The following is an 11,276-nucleotide window of genomic DNA, read 5'->3' on the forward strand; positions in this document are numbered from 1 at the left end:
TCAGTTCAGAGATTGTCTTGGCATTTATGCAGTGTGTTTTCTCTATCAAGGAGGTGACTAATCTTCATGTCTTCAGGACGTGACACTGTAACGCAGAGCTACAGAGATGTTTTGTCCTAAACAGATGATAGCGCATCAGGTGTGCAGCGCGCGCGCCACCTCTCAGCCAATCACGATCCAGAGTCCAGCGCAACTCGAGCGGTTTTAAAGGTGAGTGCAGGACTGTGCGTCTCAACGTGCCCTGACAGACGCACAGAGACACTGACAAACCATCCACCTGTTCCACCTTTTCACCAACATTTTCTTCAAGATGTATTCCTCGTCAGTGTTGGTTTTCCTGTCCATATTCGCCGGTTGTGCGTGTGTTTCGCCCGCGCTGGAGGAGGTTTACCGCGACGTGGTGAGCGCGGTTGCACCGGGAGAGGCGCATCTGACCGGAGCCGCGGCGCGCGCTGTCTTTAATACGCTGCAGAACCGTGTGCAGTGCGCCGAAGTGTCGTGTGAAAAGGTACAGTTTTATTGGGCCATTGCGCTCCAGGTGAGCAGCTTCAACAGGTAAAAACTCACTTTCAGAAGGTCGAGGTCCAGAAGCTGTTGATTACAGTAAAACTGATAAAGCAGCTTTATTTCACAGATTTGAAGTCATAAGGCCAGCAAGTTCAACCAATCTATAGATCTAATTATCCATGAAATAATTATTATTCAAAGGCATGGCAATCACTAGTCTATTATACAAAAACAGGCTACACAATATGTAAAAACGGACATAGGCTATATAAAACAAACAAATCGACTAAAGCAGTAGATTTATTAATTAGGTCTAATAATTGGCATCTTTACTCAAGAAGGATATTTTATGTTTTTCCAAATGTTTGCAGCCTATGCATTATGGAGTTGTTTACTCTGATAGTAAATGTCCATAAACATATAAACATGATCTTTGGTAATATATTTATATATTTTTTGTTTTACTCAAACTTTCAGATTTAATGTTTAGTGTTGGGTCGAGTTGAATTACTTTGAAGTAGAGTCTTAGTTGTGTGCATGTTGTTGTTGTTGAATGCTTTTTAATACCTTTTACATGAACTCACACTAGATATACCTATTTTTTGTTGCAACTATGGCCAATATGACCCAAAAAAATTAACCAAGATTGTTTTTTTTCTCTTTATATTGAACTATTTTGACTATTTCAACAAACAAATGTCTTCCTCCAAAGTCTGAACTCTGCTCCAGACCACAGACCTCACTCACAAAGGATTAGCTGTGGAATTCTCAATTAAAAAGAGACCCAACGTTGACGATTAGAAATGACTGAATTGTTAAATTATGCCACTCAAATCATTAAACATTAAAGTTTGAATAGCTGCACAGCTCTAGTTGCAATGTGTTTAATGATACTACATAAAGGCTTAAAATAATTTCATTGAGCACAGTCAAAAGGAAAAGTCTTACAAAAAACTTTTACAAGGCACTCATATCAAAGGTGTCAGATAAACAAGTGCATGGGTCCTAATGGGTCAGAAACATTAAACTTTCTCCGCCCATTTCATTTATGTCTTTATGAACTTGTTTAATGGCTATACATGGTAATAAAGCCACATATCCTGATAATACAAACAATCTCACTTTTTGTTCCTGGAGTTCTTGTAGTTATAAAAAAAAATCAGATGTGTAATATATAACATGTCAACCTTGTCTGAGCAAATTAGTTCTTAATCTCTCAGCAAGATACATTTTCTTTGGTCCTTAAAGAATTTGAATTAAAGAGCGTGTCTTGTATATTTAGATTTAGATGACGAATAGTTAATTATGAAGTGATTGTTTGGATGTTTCTCCATGTAAAAGTGTGTGTAGTTTTGAAATAATACTGAATTGAACTGTAAATTTGTGTACATAGTAAGCCTATTTTTATTTTTTATCATATAGCAGCTTTAAATTTCTTTACTTTTTGACTTATATAGGCTGTTTTATCATTGTTCATTGTTTTATGTTGCCCCGTATCACCAAAGCAAGTTCCTATGTTTGTAAATTCTGTTCATTGACAATGGAAATAAACCTTTTCTGATTCTGATTCTGAATTCTCTTCCTGTTTTGTTTGTGTTTGTTTCACAGTGCAGTCCAGCCGATGCCATTCAGCAGCTGATGACCACGGACCACGAGAACAGCACCGGAGACAGCTTGAACATAAGTGTGCAGGACTTCAGTTTTTTGGCGGCGGGCGGCGTTTTGTACCTCAGCTCTCCAGGACCAGTTTGTTCGGCGATAAAACAAGGAACGTGGAAAGAGGAGACCGAGCATTTCCTCCATGACATCACACACAGTGGACACCCGCACACGGGGCCACATGACCACGAGCGCGTCGATGTTCAGGCAGTGGAGCTGCTGCTGCAGGGTCTTCACTACAGACCTCTGGAGACTCAGGTAAAGACAGTTGTAGTTGTATCAGTAGTTTTAGAAGAACCAGAAGTAGAAATGAGCCAAAACAACTCAATTTACCAATGTATTACCTCATTAACCACTAGTTTTTAAGCTGCATGTTTCCATAAGAACATTTTAAACAAATAAACAATTATAGCTTACAGTTGGCTGGAATAAATTATAGATTTTTTTTTAGTCCAGCTCAATTTTCAAAGTGACTAATCTTTATTGAATCACTGTAAAGACAAGTACACATTTTTGTACTGATATGTGCAAAAATACTCAAAGGGACTTAAATAAATGTTATGAAGTACGCCAATACATTACGGTGCCGATGTTTGGTAAAAAGAAGCAATTCAAATCAATGTTTTAATTCATCTAGTGAATTTTATGTACAGTATATATTTTTGTTTGCTCAAAGCCTGGACTTGAACTCAAAATCTTCCATATCTTCTATACAGAATGTCACTATGACTGTGCAAAATATAATTACTCACACCATACGAAAACGTAATTGTCCGCTGTAAAAATGACGTAAGGAAAGTACAGACACCTAAAAACACTACAGTACTTTTACTTTTGTACTTTGATACTTTCCACCACTGGCTGCGTGTCGAGGAGCCCTGACACGAGCATAGAGGAGATGTTTGGATGTTGTGTACAAGAAACTAAGACATGATGATTACAATTTTCTGATAGTTAGCTAATCTTACATCCCCTCATCTAAAATTGTTTGTCACACAGTTTGTCTTCTTCAAAGTGACAACACATTGATTGTAATCTTATCAACAGTGGATTCCTCTGCACTTCTTGTCTTTGTTGTCTTCCTTTGGTTTAGAACTACTGTCACAATATGTCGGTGTAATCCCTCATTCGTCCAGGCGTGTTCCATAGTAGAAAAAGCTTCAGTTGTAGTCATCTGGACTCAGTTTGAAAAAATAGACGTTTCGACTCTCATCCAAGAGTCATTGTCAATAACAGAATTTAGGTCGAGAACTCCGATATTAATACTGTTCTGTGGTAAGACCCGCCCATTGGGAGGAGCCTTCCTGAAGTAGAAAGAGTTGTTTGTTTCAACAGAAACTCCCCCCTTGTATCTACCGAGCTAGCCTATTCAGAATCTTAAGATCTCCATTAAGATTCTGAATAGGCTAGCTCGGTAGATACAAGGGGGGAGTTTCTGTTGAAACAAACAACTCTTTCTACTTCAGGAAGGCTCCTCCCAATGGGCGGGTCTTACCACAGAACAGTATTAATATCGGAGTTCTCGACCTAAATTCTGTTATTGACAATGACTCTTGGATGAGAGTCGAAACGTCTATTTTTTCAAACTGAGTCCAGATGACTACAACTGAAGCTTTTTCTACTACTGTCACAATAGTACAGTCTAATTTTAGACCAATTTTCCCCAACTTAAGACCTGGAATAGTCCTGGGTAAGATCAGGCGGTTCCCAAAATGTTTGGAAACGAATACAGTAAAGTGGTTGTTTGTAAAGACTTTGATGTTAAATTCATATGATTTCACCTATCTCTGTGGTGACAGAGCTGTGTCGGCGCGGGTGACCTCACAGACGGGCACGAGGACGGGGAGCTTGGGGTTGTTTTGGGACATGTCCTGCTCCACGTTCTGGAGGGGCAGTGCTTCACGAGCCTCAGTCTGCCAGACCAGAGCTTCTTCCTCAACGACATCATGGCGCGACTGGGCTCAGACAACTTCTCCGTGGAAGGTAAACCAGTTAAAGTGATACAAATCTGATCATATCAATGATACAGTGTTATTAATGGAGTTCAGGATTGCTGCATTTATGTGTTAAATGTGTGATGGAAAAATGTCATGTCATTAGGTTGTAATGCGTTACATAAGGTGTAACTCATTGATGAACAGCATTGATTATTTTAACATGGTCAGTTTAGGATCCTTTGTTCTGCACTTTGGTCAGTTTACACTAACTGGGTGATGGACAGAGGCTCCTTCCATAAAAATACCAGGCCTCTATCAATTATTACACATTAGTCCTGCCACGTATCAATCATAGAACATACTTACTGCTCACCTGCAGCCTCATTCTGGTTCGTCCCCATGAGAGCAGCATGTTTCCCTGTGTCTAAGTGCATGGATCTATCATAATATTGTTCCCTCAATGTACGGGACAAAATTAAGACAAAGACAGTTCAAGCTGGCTCATGAAGAGACGGAAATCTACGGGAGACAAGAGATGCGATGCGATCCGTTGCGCTAATAAACAAACGCACGTGTGGCAACGAGGCTTTTGTGCCTCGTTGCATGCGCACTTCCGCTTGAGTTCTCAAATCGGCAAAAAATCCTCCATTACGCCTTTAAGTGAAACAAAACCTGTACTTCACAAAATCGCTTCGAGGTCAGTAAGCACAGCCAGAATTAATCCATATATAACTGGAGGCTTTTAAGTGCGTCTTATGATGTAGAAAATACGGCATGTTTATGGTGTAAAAGACAAAAAATTAACTAACTTCTGCTAATTGACAGAAAATGAAATTAAAACATGATACAAGGTATTTAGATCATATTTATTTAGTGTAACATAGTGTAATTAAGGGTCCCGTCACATGCACACACACCATGTCAAAACCGGGGCTAAACCCAGAGCTAAACCTGGACTACACCAGGACAAAACCAGGATCAGAAGAGGATCATCATTACAATTTTAATTTAAGCCAAACCAGGAACAAGCCAGAACTAAGACGAGTGTGAGCACAGCTTAAATTCTCAAAGTTGTACCCCTGTGTTCTCAGAGTTAAAAGTTCTCATGAGGAATCTGAGTTTGGGACCAGAGATGGACCACGAACACGACAATGAACACGACCATGAGCACAGGAGGAGGAGGAGGAGTGCACAGGAGCACACACAGGGGAGGTGGACCAACAGCACATGGGACGAGGTGAGAAACATGATCCATTTGACTCACTTAATAATAATGTTTACAATTAAAAAGCAGCACCAAGAGACCTCAAAATCTCCTCATCTGGTCAGAACATATTTGTTTACTGACTAATTGTAATCAAATGTGAATATGCAAGCTTATTCTCATTGATGTGTTAAAAATATTATCTGCGCCATTAGTCTAAAAGATAACTATATTTACTGGAAACTGTGAGAGGGAGTCAAAACTTACTCAAGATTAAAAATAGTTACATACTCAAGATTAGAAACTAGTTTCAAGAAAGCGAGGACAGACTGTTTAATCAGCACATTTGAGTCATCATGCCCCACTCAGACCAGGGGAGGGAGGACGACAAATGTGCAAAAATAACTGAAGAATGTCGAGTTAACCAAGGAAAATGTGTGACCCGCCTATTATGTGTAATGCTTATGAAAATGTTAATAAAAAGGCATGCAAAAAAAGAAATATGCTGAGACTTAGGAGGATTTCACACACGTGTGCTGGTCGGCCTATTTCTCCCTTGCAAGTATAAAAAACAAAGTTTCTGACTTCTGTGTCGTTTTATTCTAAGTTGAATGTTCTCTGACTGTTGCATTGATTTATGTGAATTTCCTGACACTAACTGTAATATTAGCATTCATCACTTCATGTCCCCAAAACTGATGTTGAATATTTGTTAATTTTGGCTTTATTTAACTACAGTATGCTTTAACTTTATTACCTTTTTTGTATATTAAGTTTTAAAAGTAGTCCCCAATGTTAGTTTTTTCTTGTGGACATAAATCTTACGACTAAGAAACAATAATAAATGATTCCCTTTTTAAAAATACAGCATTGTGATTATATTAACTTTGTGTGTGTTTTCTATTTTCAGCATTGTTTCTCTGCTGAGGAGTTGATGCAGATCTATGATCTCGTTAACAGCAGCTCGTCAGACCTGGCTCGCATCAGTCCAGCTCTGGTCCAGCAGCTCCTGAGTGGAGCCTGTTCTGAGACCCCCACACCAGTCAACCCTGACAAGCTCAGCCAGACTGAACGTACGCTCCTCTGACTACACAAAACTGTATTTGTTTTGCAGTAACTAGGCTTTGTTTAGTCTGTACTAGCCGGGCACATGTTCTTCCTTTTAATGTACAGTTTGTGTTGTGCCCGTTTCAATAAATAAGCTAAAATAAACTGGTTTAAGATTTTGCATGGGAGGCGATATATATTTCCTAAGATGATACTTGGATGTTTTGAATCACAGATCTACAGGCTGATGTGCAGTATTTGTGGTCTTTGTAGGATACCTTTATGCGACTCTGGCCAATGCAGTGATAACTATCGTGTCCATGTTTGGGATCGTGGTTCTCCTCTGCACCTCCTGCACCACTGGGTTTCAGCTGAGTATTCAGTTCTGCATCAGTTTGGCTGTGGGATCACTCACAGGAGACGCACTGCTCCATCTGCTGCCAATGGTGAGAGCCTCCAAGGACTAAAAGCATGCATCATACAAGTCATTTTTATTCAATAAAGAGTGCGAGTTTAAGTATACGACAGCTTCCTAAGTATAATTTGTGTATTTAGTTTCTGGGTCTCCACGTGCACACAGCGGAGAGCAGCAGTGACCATGAGCACTCACACGCCGGAGAAGGACCTCCAGATTATGTTCTGAAAATGTTAGTGGTGATCGGTGGAGTCTACTACTTCTACCTCATGGAGACGCTCTTCTCTCTCATCTCACACAGGAACAAAAGACACCAACATAACCATCATCATGGGGTGAGATCATGTTAATATTTAATCATTCAAATGTGTTACTTTGGAAAATAAGTTTGATCAAAAATAAAAAAAAACATTTGTATATTTTCAGGATGAATCTGAACCACACCACTGTGACCACGGAAGAGTTTTAGAAATGTATCAACAAGAAAAGAAACAAAATAAAAAGATGCAGTCAGTGTCAAAAGCAGATCTGGTGAGAAATGTGTAGTTTCTGTTTTGTCTGCCATAATGAGTCCTGCAACACATGTAACATCTTTTCATTGTTTGTCCTTTTTTAGGTTGTCTATGAGGAGGAGAACCCTCCGAAGAAGCGCACTCGAGGTGTGTCATTTGAGATCATTTGTGTTTTTGCAACAAAAGTGTATCTGTGCGATTATATCATTATACTTACGACATGTCTGTCTCTGCAGAGCAGCGGCTGCTTCCGTACATGATCACTATTGGAGACAGTATCCATAACTTTGCTGACGGGTTGGCAATGGGAGCCGCCTTCTCTGTGTCTTGGAAATCTGGAGTAGCCACATCCATCGCCGTCCTGTGCCATGAACTACCTCATGAACTGGGTTTGTCCTTTATTCTGTGTCTGCTGAAGGATGTCAGATAATAATATGAGTTACTGTAAAGGTGTGGCTTTTTGCAGGAGACTTTGCTATCCTGCTGCACAGTGGTGTGTCGATACGCAAAGCCCTGCTACTGAATGTGGCCAGTGCTATGACCTCGTTCTTTGGTCTTTACATTGCTCTGTCTCTGGCCACTGATTTGGCCACGCAGCAGTGGATCGCTGCGGTGACTGCGGGGCTCTTCCTGTACGTGGGGCTGGCTGACATGGTAAGGCTTTACTTACATTTAAACAATGACATTGACAGTGTATTTATCCTGTGTGTCTCGCCAGCTCCCGACGCTGGTGCACATTGACAGCAAGAGGCCTTGGAGTGTGTTTCTGCTTCAGAATCTGGGGCTCCTGAGTGGCTGGGCCGTCCTGCTCTTGCTGTCGCTCTATGAAGACCACATCAGCTTTTAAACAAAGACTCAATAGGCATTTTTGAATAGAAATCTGAAAGACAGCCCACGTTACCCACACAAGCTCTTCTTGGACATTGCAGAGTTTAAACACAGTAGTATCAGGACAAAGTGGACAACAGTAAAGAGCTGTAAAACAAGATAATGTTATCAGCTGTTATACACCTCCAGTGCCTTCATTACTTTAAAACAAACCACTGTTTTAATGTATAGTAATTCTTTTAAACACTATAACTTTTTCTATTTTTAATTGCATTGTATTTTCTAAAGTTGAGCTTGTTCGCAAATGTGTTCTGAAAGTTAGTATTTTTTATAAAATACTGTGTATGACCTACAGCAAAATTGGGAGGAATTCATAGAAAGCAATGACATGTAAATAGCTTGTTAATTGATATTGAAATAAAGTGTTTTACATGTCTTCTCCACAACAGCAGCACTATAAAGGTTTTTGTTTATACTTAGAAAGTTTATTGTCTTCTTTTTCAAATTAGATTCTAGTCAAGACAACAACTGTTATTGAACATACAAGAGACACAAACATTTTAACACAGTTGATAGAGAAAAGAAACATTTCCTGCTGCTATTTTTAATTTTGGGTTACGGTTAGGGTAGTTAATTTTGTATCTAAATCATTGACAGTCCTTTGTATATTACAGACTGTACCGATTGACTCCTTTTATACTTCTCGGATCTAATCTCTTTATCCATGATCTTCTGGGAAAGTCAGGTTATGAGGAGCAGAGTCCACTGACAAGTCACCAACACCATGACAGACGCCACAGGGAGAGTGCGTCAACAGCTTTATAGGCATTTTAAAAGCACGGTCAGATTGTATGACCTGTCACAGTTCCAATTTAAAGTCATTTTTATGAGTTGTATTGCCTTGAGTGCAACTTTCACTGCCAATAAACTCTGTAGCTGGACCTTTGAGCATTTAAACATTCAGCGTTACGTAGCCCTTTAAGTGGTGCGTTACCACATTATGTCAATAAACCTCGGGACTTCATATAGATGCAAAAGTCTCCTGGACTCTGGAAAACGCAATATAGACAAAAGCCTCCACCACAAGATGACAGAAGTCTGTAATCTGAATGATAGCTCTGAGGTCAACGGGTGGAGTTAAACTGGTCTATTCTATCAAGTACAACACAATTACCCACACTGCTTCCAAGAACAGATTTCAACAGATAGATATAGATAGATATAGATAGATATAGATAGATATAGATAGATATAGATAGATATAGATAGATATATCAATCGGATCAATGCTGAATTGTACAGCCCTCAAAATAACGTAGTCTTTATTGATAACTGGAGTGCGTTTTGGGGAAAGCCCGGGCTCATACGCAGGGATGGCATCCATCCGACTTCGGAGGGTTCATCCCTATTAGTTCGGAATTTGACCGATAGTCTTAGTCGTGTTAAGTGACCATCTAGGGATGAGCCCCGGGCACAGAGCAGCAGTTTAAGACGCTCCTCTGTCGCTGAACTCTCGTCCGTTCTGTCACATGTGAAGTGTTCAGATTCAAGACAGATAGAGACTGTGTGTGTCCCTCGTGTCCCTCGTGTCCCTCGTGTCCCTCGTACAAATAATGCCAAAAAGTCACATCTCAGAAAAAATATTTCAGGCGTCAGACCAAATAACTTAAGGAAAATAACAATCACAAATGACACAAATATACAAATGAATAATTACGTAAAATGTGGACTGCTAAACATTAGAGCAATTTCCTCCAAATCGCTCTTAGTTAATGAATTAATTAGTGACTATAACATAGATCTTCTAGCTCTAACTGAAACGTGGCTTCAACAAGACGACTACGTCAGACTAAATGAGTCCACCCCACCCACCCATGTTAACTTTCAGACTGCCAGGAGCACAGGCCGAGGTGGTGGTGTGGCAGTGATCTCACACTCAAGCCTACTCATGAGCCCTAAAACTAACAATGCATTTCACTCATTTGAAAGCCTTATGCTGTCGATCACATGTCCAAATATGAAAAACCAAAAAGGAGTTTTGTTCATAGTTATCTACCGACCTCCTGGTCCCTATTCAGAGTTTTTAACTTTATCTCAAACTTAGAGCTAGCCTGGGATAAAATAGTTATAACTGGAGACTTTAATATCCACGTGAACATGAGTGATGACGCTCTCAGTAATGCCTTCAGCGCCTTGTTAGACAGCATTGGTTTCACTCAAAATGTAAATATAGCGACTCACACAAGAACACTCTGGATCTTGTCCTAACGTATGGAACAGAGATTAGTGACCTTATTGTCCTCCCTCAAAACCCTATATTGTCAGATCATTTCCTAATTACCTTTCAGTTTATTCTTAAAGATCATCCAGTCCCACAGAATAAAGTTATAATGAAAAGGACAATATCTGAAAAATCTATCTCAAAATTCAAGGAAATAATAGAGCAAATATTCAGTGACATGTCATGTGATCCTGCTGAGAACAGTTTTAGTTCCAGTATAAGTGATCAATTTGTCGACTTGACCATGAATTCTCTGAAGTCTGCTCTTGACGTTGTAGCGCCGTTAAAACAGAAGGTCATTAGGCCAAAGCGCGCCTCCCCATGGTACAACTGCGTTCACATAAACAAAGAGTTAGAAAGTTTGAGGGAGTATTTCGTCGCTCTCACACAGAAGAATCCCTAAAAGCATGGAAAAGTTGCCTGCTGTCCTATAAGCAGGCTCTGCGTAAGGCCCAAACCAGATATTATTCAAATCTAATAGAAGTCAACAAAAGTAACACTAAATTCCTTTTCAGCACTGTAGCTAGGCTAACAAACTGTCACAGTGCAGTAGAGCCCTCAATCCCAGCTACACTCAGCTCTGATGATTTCCTCCTATTTTTTAACAATAAAATAAAAACAATCAGAGATAAATTAGATGAAATTAACCCCTCTATTAGCCCTGAACTAGCCCAAGCTGTAAATCTAACGTCCCATATAAATCCACCTGTAAACTTAGAAAGGTTCACAGCTGTTGATCAAGCAGACGTAACTTCAGCCATTATGTCCTCTAAAAGCTCAACTTGTGTCCTAGACCCCATTCCAGGCAGACTCCTCAAAGACATTCTCCCCCTAATTATAGACCCTATTCTTAATATAATAAATACTTCACTCCAAAGTGGCTATG

At 39.8% G+C, this 11,276-nt stretch overlaps 1 protein-coding gene across 1 annotated transcript; it reads left to right on the forward strand.

The window, feature by feature from the left end:
• The first annotated feature begins 295 nt into the window (after positions 1-295).
• On the forward strand, positions 296-8,329 carry slc39a4 (solute carrier family 39 member 4). Its single transcript, XM_072447878.1, has 12 exons — positions 296-508; positions 2,116-2,424; positions 3,966-4,149; positions 5,195-5,340; positions 6,218-6,380; positions 6,628-6,800; positions 6,910-7,104; positions 7,196-7,300; positions 7,386-7,428; positions 7,518-7,670; positions 7,748-7,935; positions 8,000-8,329. The coding sequence occupies exons 1-12, from the start codon at positions 311-313 to the stop codon at positions 8,126-8,128; spliced, it is 1,986 nt and encodes a 661-aa protein (XP_072303979.1). The 5' UTR covers positions 296-310; the 3' UTR covers positions 8,129-8,329.
• Positions 8,330-11,276: the final 2,947 nt, after the last annotated feature.

This window comes from Eucyclogobius newberryi, unplaced genomic scaffold (genome assembly GCF_026437365.1).
Source record: "Eucyclogobius newberryi isolate DKJ021-1_F unplaced genomic scaffold, fEucNew1.0.hap1 SCAF_16, whole genome shotgun sequence".
Lineage (NCBI taxonomy): Eukaryota > Metazoa > Chordata > Actinopteri > Gobiiformes > Gobiidae > Eucyclogobius > Eucyclogobius newberryi.